Here is a 14,712-nt window from a genome sequence, read left to right as displayed (position 1 = left end):
CTTTACCATTTTACATTCTTGCCAACAGTGTACAAGGATTCCATTTTCCCTACCAACCATTGGCAACATTTTTTTTTCCGTTTATTTAAAGTAGCCTTCCTAATAATATAAATGTTATCTCATTGTAATTTTGTAGATTCAATGGTTACTGATATTGAGCATCTTTTCATGTGCTTATTGGTTACTTGTGTAGATTCTTTGACAAATATCTACTGAAGTACTTTACCCTTTGTTAATTGAATTTTTTGTTGTTTTTGTTGAGTTTTAGGAGTTCCGTATATATTATGGATGCTGATCCCTTGCCAAGTATATGATTTGCAAATATTTTCTTTTATTCTGTGGGCTGCCTTTTTAATCTGTAAATAGTGTTTTTGGTGAACAAATTTTACAATTTTTGATGGACTCCTATTTGTCTGTTTTTTTCTTTTGTTACCTGTGCTTTTAACATGTGAGAAGTCATTGCCAAACTCAACGTTGCAAAGCCTTTTCCCTGAGTTTTCTTATTAGAATCTTATAGTTTTAGGTCTTGCATTTAAATCTTTGATCTAGTTCAGTTAATTTTTATAGATGGTGTTAGGTAAGTCAGGTAAACACACATGCATGGTGTTTGCATGTGGATGTCCAGTTTTCTGAGTTTCATGAATAGACTTTATTACCCCTATTGTGTGGTCTTGGCTTCCTTGTCAGAAGTCATTTGACAATGTAGGTGGGTTTTTATTTCTGGACTCTATTCCCTTGGTTTATACATCTGTCTTTATTCCAGGGCCACATTATTTGATTACTGTAGCTTTGTTGTATGTTTGATATCAAAAAGTATACTACTTCCAGTTTTGTTCTTTTTCCAGATTGTTTTGATTATTTTCCAGTCTCTTAAGATTGCGTATGGACTTAGAGTATTTCCTACTTTTGCAAAAAATGTCACTGAGATTTTGACAAAGATTCTATTAAATTTGTAGATTTCTTTGGATAGTATTGGCATTCAACAATTTAAATCTTCTAATCCATGATTGGGTGTGTTTCCATTCCTTTATGTCATCTTTAATTTCTTTCAACAAAGTTTTATAATTTTTGGTGTGTCTTTTATCTCCTTGATTAATTCCTAAAGATTCTTTTTGATGCTATCGTAAATAATTGTTTTCATAATTTCTTTCCAGATTTTTCATTGTTAGTGTATAGAGATACTATGGACTTTTGTTTGCCATGCCTGCTGTTCAGTTGTATCTGACTCTTTTGCAACCCCATGTACTGTAGCCCACCAGGCTTCTCTGTCCATGGAATTTTCCAGGCAAGAATTCTAGAGTGGGTTGCCATTTCCTCCTCCAGAGGATCTTCCTGAACCAGAGATTGAACCCATGTCTCATGCATCTCCTGCACTGGCAACAGATTCTTTACCACTGAGCCACCTGGAAAGCCCACTGATTTTTGTTTATTGACTTTGTATTGTATTTTGCAGCATTCCTTAATTTATTAGTTCTAAATGTTTTTTTTGTGTGTGGAATCTTTAGGGTTTTCTATATAAAAGATCATCTATAAACAAAGATAATTTTCCTTTTTGATTTGGGAGTCTTTTATTTTTCTTTCATGTCTAAGTCATGACATTACTTTGCCAACAAAGGTTCGTCTAGTCAAGGCTGTGGTTTTTTCTGTGGTCATGTATGGATGTGAGAGTTGGACTGTGAAGAAGGCTGAGCACTGAAGAATTGATGCTTTTGAACTGTGGTGTTGGAGAAGACTCTTGAGAGTCCCTTGGACTGCAAGGAGATCCAACCAGTCCATTCTGAAGGAGATCAGCCCTGGGATTTCTTTGGAAGGAATGATGCTAAAGCTGAAACTCCAGTACTTTGGCCACCTCATGTGAAGAGTTGACTCATTGGACAAGACTCTGATGCTGGGAGGGATTGGGGGCAGGAGGAGAAGGGGACGACAGAGGGTGAGATGGCTGGATGGCATCACTGACTCCATGGACGTGAGTCTCAGTGAACTCCGGGAGTTGGTGTTGGACAGGGAGGCCTGGCGTGCTGTGATTCATGGGGTTGCAAAGAGTCGGACACGACTGAGCAACTGATTTGATCTGATCTGACTAGACGAACCTTTGTTGGCAAAGTAATGTCTCTGCTTTTGAATATGCTATCTAGGTTGGTCATAACTTTCCTTCCAAGGAGTAAGTGTCTTTTAATTTCATGGGTGCAGTCACCATCTGCAGTGATTTTGGAGCCCCAAAAAATAAAGTCTGACACTGTTTTCCCATCTATTTCCCATGAAGTGATGGGACCAGAAGCCATGATCTTCGTTTTCTGAATGTTGAGCTTTAAGCCAACTTTTTCACTCTCCACTTTCACTTTCATCAAGAGGCTTTTTAGTGCCTCTTCACTTTCTGCCATCAGGGTGGTGTCATCTGCATATCTGAGGTTATTGATATTTCTCCCGGCAATCTTGATTCCAGCTTGTGCTTCTTCCAGCCCAGCGTTTCTCATGATGTACTCTGCATATAAGTTAAATAAGCAGGGTGACAATATACAGCCTTGACGTACTCCTTTTCCTGTTTGGAACCAGTCTGTTGTTTCATGTCCAGTTCTAACTGTTGCTTCCTGACCTGCATATATATTTCTCAAAAGGCAGATCAGGTGGTCTAGTATTCCCATCTCTTTCAGAATTTTCCACAGTTTATTGTGATCTACACAGTCAAAGGCTTTGGCATAGTCAATAAAGCAGAAATAGATGTTTCTCTGGAACTCTTTCCCTTTTTCCATGATCCAGTGGATGTTGGCAATTTGATCTCTGGTTCCTCTGCCTTTTCTAAAACCAGCTTGAACATCAGAAAGTTCACGGTTCACGTATTGCTGAAGCCTGGCTTGGAGAATTTTGAGTATTACTTTACTAGCATGTGAGATGAGTGCAATTGTGAGGTAGTTTGAGCATTCTTTGGCATTGCCTTTCTTTGGGATTGGAATGAAAACTGACCTTTTCCAGTCCTGTGGCCATCATCCTAATATATTGCTGAATTTCATCTGCTAGTACTTTGTTGAGGATATTTTCATCAATTCATGAGATATATTGTTCTGTAGTTGTCTTTTCTTTTGCCTTTTTCTGGCTTTGGCATCAGGGAAATATTGGCCTCAGAGACTGAGTTAGGACGGGTTCCCTCCTCTTCAAATATTTGGATAAGTTTGAGAAGAATTGGTATTGGTTTTTATTTAGTTTGATATACTTTACCAAATAATTCATCAAGTCCAGGACTTTTCTTTGTTGCAAGATTTTGATTACTGATTCAATTTCATTACTAATACAGGTCTATTCAGATGCTTTATTTCTTTGTGATTTAGTCTTGGTAAGTTTTGTCTTTCTAGGATTTTGTCCTTTTCATTGAGATTATCCAGTTTGTTGGTGTACAACATTATGAAGATGTTTAATATCACTTAACTGTACATTTAAAAATGGTTAATTTGCTAAATTTTATGCTATATATATTTTATCACAGTAAAATTGCTTTAAGGAAAGCTATAGGATCCTCTGTAAATAGAGATTTAAAAATGTGAATGATAAAAAAGGATAAATATAAATGTGAGTTGAATATAAAGAAGATTTAAGTACATATATAACCTATGCATATATAAATATCTGACTGGTTACAAAAAGGGTAAGGAGAGAAAAATAAAAGGATAGAGTACTGGCTTTTAAATTCTTCTTAAAGTCCTTTTGATCTCTGAGGGGAGTACTTGCAGTGGTGCAGGTGGTTGAACAATGGCCACTGTCCTTTTTGTCTGCAACTCTGTGATAAGAAGCAACAATCAGCAATCAGAGCACAGATTCCCAGTATTTGGACAAAAGGGTCTTTTTGCCCACTCTGGTTCCTGCAGGCTGTGTGCACTCTGTTCCAGAAGCACGTGCACAGCTTCCTTTCATGGAGCAGGGGTGGGAGATGGGTACTTCTACTGTACAAAGAGCTGAAATTGATCAAAATTACCTGCAATTTACCATTCAACCCTTCTCCTGGAAGTTGCAAGCCTTCAATAGACTCGAGTTCCAAGGTAGTTACATTAGATTCTGCCAGTGCAAACTGTTGTCTTGGTGGGAAAACAGATTCCTGGTTCTTCTTACACTGCCATCTTCTCAGAAACCTGTCCATCTATTAACAGCTTTATTGAATTATGATTTATATATCATAAATTTAACCATTTTAAGTGTACGGTTTGTTGAATATCAGTAAATTTATTGTTGTGCAAGCATAACTATAATCCAGTCATAAAATATTTCTATCACTTCGGAAAAGTTCCCATGGACCCATTTTCAGTCAATTCCCACTTCAGCTTATAGCCTCAAGTAACTCATTATCTAGTTCCTGACACAATTTTGCCTATCTAAAATATTTTATAGAAATGAAATCATACAATATTTAGGCTTTTGTATCTGGCTCCTTTCTCTCAGCACTGTATTTTTGAGATTCATCCATGTTTTTATTTATCTCAGTAGTTAATTCCTTTTAATTGTTGAGTAAGATACCATTTACTATATATTTTTTAATCCATTGAGTTGTGCATACAAATTGCTTCTGGTGTTTATCCATTATGAATAACACTATCATGAACATATGGGTGCAAGTCTTCATATGGACATGTTTTTATGTCTCTTAGGTTTGTCTTAGAATATAGTGAGTATATGCTGAGTGTGTTTGGAACTTTTTCAGAAACTTTCAAGTTATTTACCATCATGGCTATACTATTTTGCATTTCTACCTGCAATTTTTGGGAGATCCAGTTTCTCTATGACCTCAGCAGCATTTGGCATTGACCATGTATCATTATGGACTTCCCTGGTGGCTCAGACAGTAAAGAATCTGCCTGCAATGCAGATAGACCTGGGTTCCATCCCTGCGTTGGGAAGATTTCCTGGAGAAGGGAATGGCTACCCACTCCAGTATTCTTGCCTGGAGAATCCCCATGGACAGAGGAACCTGGCAGGCTACAGTATATGGGGTTACAAAGAGTCAGGTATGACTGAATGACTTTCAGTATATCATAGCCACTTTATGTGTGTGAAATAGTAGTATCTCATTGTAGTTTTTCATTTTCATTTTTTTTTTTTACTGACGAACGCTTTTGAGTACCTTTTCATGTTTTTATTTACTATTCCTGTGTTTTCTTTGGTAAAGTGTTTTTTATGTCTTTTGCCCATGTTTTGAGTTGCTTATCTTACTGAGTTAAAGAATTTCTTTATATACTTGAGATACAAATTGTAACTATTTCCTCCCATTTTGTGAATTATATTTAAAATTTTCTTAATGGTATGTTTTTAAAACCAAGAGCTTTTAATTGTGATGAAGTGTAATTTACCAAAGTTAATTTTTTTTGTTGGATCATAACTTTTTGCATTTTATCTAAGAAATTATTCTTGACCCAGTGCAACAAAGATTTTATCCTGTATTATCATACAAAATTTTATATTATTAGCTTTCACATTAGGTGCATGATTAGCTTCTTTCTTCATTTCATTTTTATTTTTTGAAACATGGATATTCAAATGTTCCTTTAACGTACTTTAAAAATGATTATTACCTTTCCTTATTAAACTATCCAGGTATATAGGCAAAAAATCAACTGACCCAATGGCTAACATTATACTCATATTCATACAGTTCAGTTCAGTTACTCAGTTGCGTTCGACTCTTTGTGACCCATGAACTGCAGAATGCCAGGCCTCCCTGTCCACCACCAACTCCTGGAGCCTACCCAAAGTCATGTCCATTGAGTCGGTGATGCCATCCAAACATCTCATCCTCTGTCTTTCCCCTTTCCTCCTGCCCTCAATCTTTCCCAGCATCAGGGTCTTTTCAAATGAGTCAGCTCTTCACATCAGGTGGCCAAATTATTGGAGTTTCAGCTTCAACATCAGTCCTTCCAATGAACACCCAGGACTGATCTCCTTTAAGATAGACTGGTTGGATCTCCTTGCAGTCCAAGGGACTCTCAACAGTCTTCTCCAACACCATAGTTCAAAAGCATCAGTTTTCCTTGATATGACACAAAAGTCATAGGAAAAAAAAAAAAAGGAAAAAGGTAAATCTGAGTTCTTCAAAATTCAAAATTTTGGCATTGAAATACACTATTAAAAGAAAAGACAACTCACAAAATGTGAGAAAATAATACAAATCAATATCTGATAGGGGATTAGTATCTAGAATATTATAAAGAACTACAGCTCAACAACAAAAAACAAAGAATTTAATTTAAAAAAGGACAAAGGATTTGAATAGGCATTTTTGAAAGAAAATATGCATATACCCAATAAATACTTGAAAAGATACTCAGTATCATTGCTTATTAGGGAAAGCAAACCAAAGCCACAATGAGATACCATTTTATACTCATTTAGATGCCCCATCTCAAAATATGTAAAATAACAAGTTTGGCAAGGTTACAGAGAAATTGGTACAGTTATGCATTGCTGATGTGTCTGTAAAATGGTACAGTCATTGTGGAAAATATTTTGATGCTTTTAAACACAGGATTACTATATAGTCTAGCAATTTCTCCCCTTAGGTAAATACTCCTAAGAATTAAAAGCAGTAACTTAAGCAGATATATGTATACCAGTGTTCATGTAACAATAGTCACAATACTCAAAAGGCATAAAAACCTAAGTGTCCATCAAAAGATAAGTATATAAGAAGAATGTGATATATACACACAGCTGAATATTATTCATCCATAAAAGTGAATGAAATGCTAATATACATTATAATATGGTTCCCAGGGACAGAGGATCCTGGTAGGCTCTACAGTCCATGGGGTCACAAAGAGTCAATCACAACTTAGTAACTGAGCATGCACAATATGGTTAAACTTTGAAAACATTATACCAAGCAGAATAAGTCAGACATGAAAAAAATGTATTACATAATTGCATTTATATGAGTTACCTAGAATAGGCAAATTCATACACATACACAGGGCTTCCCAGGTGGCGCTACTGGTTAAAAAAACCCTTCTGCCAATGCAGGAGACACCAGAGATGTGGGTTCAGTCCCTGAGTTGGGAAGATCCCCTGAAGGAGGACATGGCAGCCCACTCCAGTATTCTTGCCTGGAAAATCCTATGAATGGAGGAGCCTGGTGGGCTGCCGTCCAGGAGGCTACAAAGAGTTGGACATGACTGAGCACACACATGATATACACATCGAAAGCAAAGCAGTCATTAACAGACGCTGTGGGAGGGGAATGAAAAGTTGTTTAATGGGTACAGAGTTTCTGTTTAGGATAATTAAAAAGTTTTATAAATGAATAGCAGAATGGTTACACAACATTCTAAATGTACTTAATGCCTCTAAAACATACTCTAGAAATGGCTAAAATGGTAAATTTTGTTAGTTATGTATTACCACATAAGAAAGTCAATTGATCATACTAAGTCTCTCTCCTAGTCCATTTATCCTTTTGTCTCTTCTTATGCCATGTTGTTCTGATCACTGTAGCTTTAGTCTTGATATCAGGACCAACTTCAATATTTATCCACATAATTTACCCACATATTTGCCTCTTGTGTTTTTTCTACCTTCACATGATTCAATATACTCTCTTTATCATTTCCTTTTAGTTTGATGGATTGCTTTATTATTTTCAATCTGTATCCAGTATTTCTAGGTTTTGTAGGGCTAAATTGCTAACAATGAATTTTCTTAGTTTTTTTTTTTTAAATACTGGAAAATATCTTTATCTTATTTTTGATGAGTAGTTTTTTCTAGATAGAGAATTCTTGGTACCAACTTTTTTTTTTTTAGGACTTTAAATATGTCATTTTACTACATTCTGGCATCCATTGTTTCTGTAAGCCTGTAGTTGTGTTTTCCTTTGGTTGTGTATGAATCATTTTTCTCTTGCTGCTTTCAAGATTTCGTCTTTGTCTTTCTCAGGTTTGATTGCACTGTGTTGAGGTCTGAATCACCTTGTGTGTGTCCTGCTTGGATTCATTATGCTTTTTGGAACTGGAGATAAGTGTTTTACATGGAATTTGAAAAGTTTAAGTCCATATTTCTTCAAATCTTTTTTCTCCTTTCTGTGTCTTTTCTCTTTTGTTGTTCATTCCTATTGCACATATGTTGGCCCATGGTTTATCTGACATTTTCTCTCAGGTCTCTGAGGCTCTTTTCACTTTTGTTCATTTTTTCTTTGTTATTTGGATTGGATAAGTCATACTGGTATATCTTTAAGTTCTGTTTGTTGCTTTATATCAAGTTTACTGATTCTTGTGTTAATATTTATTTGTCATGCTGGGTATTAGTTGCAGCATGTAGGATCCTCAGTCTCTTTTGCAGCACATGGGATCATTGGTTCTGACATGCAAGCTCTCAGTTATGGCATGTGGGATTTAGTTCCCCGACCAAGAATCAAACCTAGGCCCCCTGCATTGGAAGCATGGAGTCTTACCCACTGGAGGACCATGGAAGTTTTTTTTTCTTCTTTTTCTTCTGATTTTTTTTCTTCTTTTATTTCAAATCTGCCATTGAGCCTGCTTTAGCGAACTTTCCATTTCAATTATAGTTCAGTTGTTCATCTGGGTTTTGGTGTTTTTATGCATTCTGTTTCTCTATTGAAATTCCCTTTTTATTGAAACATAATTATCATATTTTTCTTTAATTTTTAGAACATATTTATAATAGTTGCTTTGGCCCTCACAGGTAGACATTATTATGTTCTTATTATAAATGAGGAAAGGTGCAGAGCATCCGACTGAAATTTGGCTATAATCATACAGTTACCAAAGTCCCAAAGCTGGGATATAGTCCCCAACTGATAGATGTAGTCACAATATACTTTCCTTCCTTAAAAGAGAGTCTACATGCAAATAACATTCTTTGCTATTTTGATTAATGAGTGTATGACCATTTTCTTAGAATCCTACTCTCAGCACATAAAAGTGGGTTTAAGTCATCTTACGCTCAGGATTTCCAAAAAATTATTCTTAGAGTGGTATCGAACTATCTAAACCTCAGGTCTTTGAAAATTCTCATATAAATGTCAAACAAGCACTATTCATTTATACTGTGAAGTCAGACAAGATTGCTGTTAGAGATTGTCATAGAAAGTAATCAAATTTAAACATTTGAAAGAGCCTAGGTGTGTGTGTATGTGTGTGATTGTGTATATTGCCAAGGAGATTTTCATGCAATGCAAATCATTTTCTACATCCTTTACATGGGACTGAAATATCTCTGTTTCAGTCATCCCACAAAACACTAAGACAGTGTTTTGCTATCTTATAAAGTAGTCTGAAGGTCAGTTTTTATTGCTCTAAACTCTGCAATCTTTTGTGTTCCTGAGAGCATGCAGAGTTTTAGATGTAATCACTAATATTCTCTAAAAAATATTATGTTGCCATGGATTACCAGTCTCTCTGAGAGTACTGTAGATGAGACAGTTCATGAGTTTTTGAAGTTCCACCAAGAAAAATTGGATTTAGAGCCCTAAATTAAATTCATTGAAAGTTCAGATGTGCTGTCAGTATTAAACCAACCAAAGTGACTGTATTAAAATATGGCAGGTCTTTGAATTAAAAAATATAAGGCGCTATTTGGAAATAATTCTCTTTTTGTGTGTCATTGTGAGATTGTTAATACAGTTGTCTTATATCTATATCGGCATACAGACAGTTGGAATTTTAACATAACAATGTGAAAGGTGATAGTGAAAGTTGCTCAGTTGTGTCCAACTCTTTACAGTCCATGGAATTCTCCAGGCCAGAATGCTGGAGTGAGTAGATGTTCCCTTCTCCAGGGGATCTTCCCAACCCAGGAATCAAACAGGGGTCTCCTGCACTGTAGGCAGATTCTTTATCAGCTGAGCTACCAGGGAAGCCCAACATAACAATGAACTCCCCCCCCCCCCCAAATAAGATAAAAGAGGAAGAATAAGAATGTATCTAGGTTGAATATTTTTCCTAAAAAATATGACATCAGTATTATCTACTGTAGGTCTGGAGACATTGCCTTTAGGGAACCTATGTATAAGATATGGAATTTTACACATTTCAAATTCGGTGGTCTTGATATACTGTCTTAAAATGTTATTATTCATCTATAGCATGGCTTTAAAGTGGAGTGTATGAGTACCAATGAATTAGTAATAGCTCTTTGAGAGTCTTTGCCTGGTGTGTAGGATGACTTAACATTGCTACTCTATACTTCTAACAGTACTCGGTCCCTCAAGATTTGGTATGGTCCGTGTCAGCAGGTTCCCTTGCTCCATGACTTTCAGTTGGCTTCAGCTACATGTAGGAACTTCCAGTCATCTGGAAGAGGACTGGGAGAAAGGGAAGTCAGAATATTTAATCCCTAGCCCCCTGACTCAGTGTAGGAGTGGCCTTGAGCTAGCGCTGTCCTTCAGTGAGTGGTCAAATGATGCTCTTCTCACATCCCTCTGTGTCCCTGAGAGCTGTGCCCCTTTGAGCTAGGTATAAGTGTAGGAAAAGCTGACATAGCAGGCTTGAATGCTTATCTTCAGAAAGATTTGCTTACAAAGTTGGCATTTGGTGGCCATCTGGGAACTTGGATTTTTTTTAGCATTTCCCACTATCCTCAGAACTGTCGAGTGGCTCACTGTCCCTTAAATTTTGCATAAATGACATGGTTTTTGCTTAACACCTGCTTTCCTTCTGGGAGTCTGAAATTATGGTATGTGGGAGATAGAGGCTGCCTATCATGAATGGTTTCCAGTATGAACTCTGGGCGCTGAGTTCCTAATCAACTTCCCGGGTTGGCAACATTTCATGTTTGTGTTCATGTCTTGCTGGGGGAATTAAACACATCCTGTTTTTAAGGAAGCTTGTGCTTGGCTTCCCCCAGACTCCCCCCGTGTGCCTTTACCCTATGTTGATTGTACTCTGTATCCTTCCTCTGTAGTAAATCTTACCCAAGGGTAGACTTATGATGAGTCAATGAGTTTCTAGTGAATCACTGATCCTGGGGTTGGTCTTGGCCCATGACATAAAGAGTAAAAGAGCTTTGATATTACTTCCCAGAGTACTGCTCCATGCCTTTTAATTTCTTTACCCTCTGCCCACCCTTTGGAAAATAGCTTTAGATCTTTATTAAATCATGTGAGTGCACTCTTGTCTTCTGAAACATTGACGATCACCTAGTGACTATAGATATTTCATATGAAAATATTGATAATTATTTGATTCACGATTTTGTTTTTCTCAACAGAAAAAGTAATGGTTTTAAAAATAAGTTAACAGTAACCTGTGCCTTTGTCATCTTCTTTAATGAGAAAATCTGATTAGATTATGCTTCCCTAATGGATGAAGGGTTATGTATCTTAAACCAGAAAGGGATAAATAAACTGGTGGTTGATTGCCCTTGAAATATAACTAGATATTGTTTTTCTCCTTCACCTTTATATATTCTGGAGAAAAATGTAGACTTACTCTTCAAAATGGAGAGACTAAGAAAAAATACACAGTGATAAGAAACAAAGTGTTCATAAAATATATTTATGTACTATAAAGATATCACTAAAATCATGAGATGAGTGCTGTTACATTCCTAATGGAAGCAATAATATAATCTCTAACAATCACAGCATTTTAAAATTGAAGTATAGTTGTTACAATGTTGTGTTAGTTTCAGGTGTACAACAAAATGATTCAGTTATATATATGTGTAGGTGTTTATTATTTTTCAGATTTTTCCCATTATAGATTATTACAAGATACTGAATATAGTTCCCTGTGCTAAGCAATAGTTCCTTGTTATCTGTTTTGTATATAGTAGTTATGTATCTTTTAATCCCAAACTCATAATTTATCCCTTAACATCCCACTGCCCCCTGCTTTCCCCTTTGGTAACCATAAGCTAGTTTCTATGTTACAATCCCAGCATTTTTAACAGGTGTTAAAAGCAGTCATGGCACCTCTAACAGGTACTTTGTGTGTTCATGTAGTACATTTAAATTGTTTCTTGCTAATGTTTAGACTAACATCCTTAGCATCCATAGCTATTTGTATCACTAACTTTTATTCTTTCACACTGTGCTCTGTGGAGCTAGATGAGGCATTGTGCTTAATGGAATGGAAAGCTTTCTCTTAAAAGTCTAAAAATTATATGACTTAAATGTCAAGTTTCAACATAATTTATGTCAACTTTTAAATTAATTAAGTAGAAAATAAATTACATCTTTGGATGATTTCTCAAAAAAATTCAGAGAAAGAAGAGTAAGATAAATACTGTATGTTTCCATTTATATGTGGAATCTTAAAAAATTAACAAATAAAGCAGATACAGACTAACAGACACAGAATAAACCAGTGGTTGCCAAAGGAGTAGTGTTGGGGTAAGGGTAGGGGAATGGGTGAAGTAGATGAAGGGGATTAAGAAGTACAAACTTCTTATTACAAAATAAGTCACGGGGATGTAATGTACAACACAGGGAATATAGTTAATAATACTGCAATAACTCTGTATGGTACATAATCTAAACAAGCATCAAATCACTCTGTTATACATATGAAATGAATACGTCAACGATACTTCAATAAAAGTAAGTGCTTAATGTAAACTTTTGTGGTTTGTCCCCAACCGTATTTATGTCAGCTGTGTTGACCTACAAATGTGTTTTATATTTATAGATAAAAAGCTTTGTTTTAGAGAACACATGATGTATGCCCTTTGTTTATTAATGTCATGGTAAACCACATGTCTTCTTGATAAAGTAATCTTGAATCAGAAAGACCTCTTTGCTGGGTATCTTACTTCAGTTTACTTGTGTCATTATTGATTGCCTTTGCTAATACATGCTCTCTTCATTGTAATTTAGCTCCATCCCAGCAACCTCCACCCAGAGGACAAGTTCAAAGTTCTTCTGCTATCAATCTTTCCTGGAGTCCACCTGATTCTCCAAATGCCCACCGGCTTACTTACAGTTTATTCAGGGACGATTTTGAAATCTACACAGTTGAAGATCAATACCCATACAGTGAGTTTCCAGGTTTGGTGTTGGAAAGATAAAATATTCTGAGAATTGATACATTAGTTAAGTTCCTTGACATTGAGGAGAAATGCTGTTATTTAGCAGTTGTTTAGCTGTTGATTCAAGCAGAGAGAGAATCACAGATCTCACTAATAGTCAAAGAGAGCTAGTGAAAATGAGATGCTTATCATTTGATAAGTCATGAAGGCTTATCAAAGCCTCAAAGATGAAAAAAAAATACTCTTTACAGCATTGATGAAGATATGGAGAAGCTAGAACTTACATAAATTGCTGGGCTATCTGTGTGAGTTTGCTGGTATGACTTTTCATGTGGGACAACTTGTTAAAATATATAAGAATCCTTACTCTTTTGTAAACCATTTGACTCAGCAAACATACTTCAGAAAATTTATTTCAAATGAAATCAAAAGTGGACAGCAAATCACAAAATACTTCCAAAGCTCCACTATTTGTAGTAGCAAAATATTGGAAAAAGTCAGACACTCAGAAAACTTTTAGTAAATTATGGTACACGGCATGATAGAATCTGGTACATTATTAAGTGAATTGTAGAATATGGTTACCCATAAAATGCTGTCTTAATTTACTTATCAGTGAATAGAAAATGTCCATGACATACTGTTTAAGGTATTGGGTTAAGATCTTATAGAAAAAACTAAATGAACCTTTTAGCCAACCCAATAGGTTAATTCAGTAGTAAAATCAAACATCAATTATACCCTTCAATCTAGAGGCAGAGGCATGTTTTCCAGAGTAACATATTTTGATCTATTGATAACTAAAAGATATGAAAAATAACCTATCAATTATATACATTTAATTAAAAACATAAAATACAACAAACTGATGTGTAGTTTTATCTGTGTATAAGGATTGTAGAAAATTTATCAAATATTTCTGTTACAAGCATATCAAATTTTAAATTCTCAGATTGAAAAGTGAACTTCTCTAAAAGGGAAAGGAGAGTGTTAACATGAAAACAAATAGCTTAAATTTATGCATATATTGCCATTTTCACAGAGGTAGAACCCAGCAACTCTGAAATGAAATTGAGAGGGGAAGGATATGAACAAACCCATGAAGATTATCTTTGCACCAGTAACTTGTATGAATTTTAAAGGATCTTGTGGAAATCAAACTATAGAGACCCGTTATCTTTAACAAATTATATTCAGATATTTTAGATACTGTTTCCCTAAAAGCAGAATGAAGACTTAGAAATTTTTACATTCATCTGTCTTCTCTGATGTTTGCTTCCATTATGTTTAGCTACAAGCTATTTTAGGAAACTAGTTTTAAGTAATACTGAAACATTTATTCCAATTCAGGTTTCTATTTCATTCTCTTTATATAAGACCCAACTTTCCAAATTCTTGTTTAACATGCATAATTAGTTAGAAAAGTGTATAGAAACACTGAAGTTCCATAATCTTCTTGTTTTGACATATGGATTGGCATTACAGCTTTTGCATAGCATACATTTTTATTTTATATATATTGCCGCAGGTTACACTCTGCACCCAGTTCGGTATGACTTACATTACTACACCCAGTACTTTGTGTTATCTCTAAGTGTAGCTTCAGTACTTCAAGTCTTCTTTGAAGTTAATGGAAATTCTGAACTCCATGATGCAGATTGCAAACGGAAATGAACATCTGTCTACATCTGCCATGTTGGCAAAGCATCCTAAAAACCTGCTACTAGGATGTTATTTTCTTCCAAATATCAGCAT

The 14,712-nt window shown here is 35.5% G+C and overlaps 1 protein-coding gene across 1 annotated transcript in view; it reads left to right on the top strand.

Moving 5' to 3' along the window:
- Nucleotides 1-14,712, top strand: part of USH2A (usherin) — a 190,215-nt gene that overhangs the window by 164,638 nt on the left and 10,865 nt on the right. Inside the window, exon 14 of the mRNA XM_070768846.1 lies at nt 12,806-12,964. Within this exon, the coding sequence (XP_070624947.1) occupies nt 12,806-12,964 (159 nt within the window). The remainder of the gene's footprint in view (nt 1-12,805; nt 12,965-14,712) is intronic.

Source organism: Bos indicus, chromosome 16 (genome assembly GCF_029378745.1).
Source record: "Bos indicus isolate NIAB-ARS_2022 breed Sahiwal x Tharparkar chromosome 16, NIAB-ARS_B.indTharparkar_mat_pri_1.0, whole genome shotgun sequence".
Lineage (NCBI taxonomy): Eukaryota > Metazoa > Chordata > Mammalia > Artiodactyla > Bovidae > Bos > Bos indicus.
The sequence above is the reverse complement of the archived record's forward strand: the minus strand, read 5'-3'. Positions and strand labels throughout refer to the sequence as shown.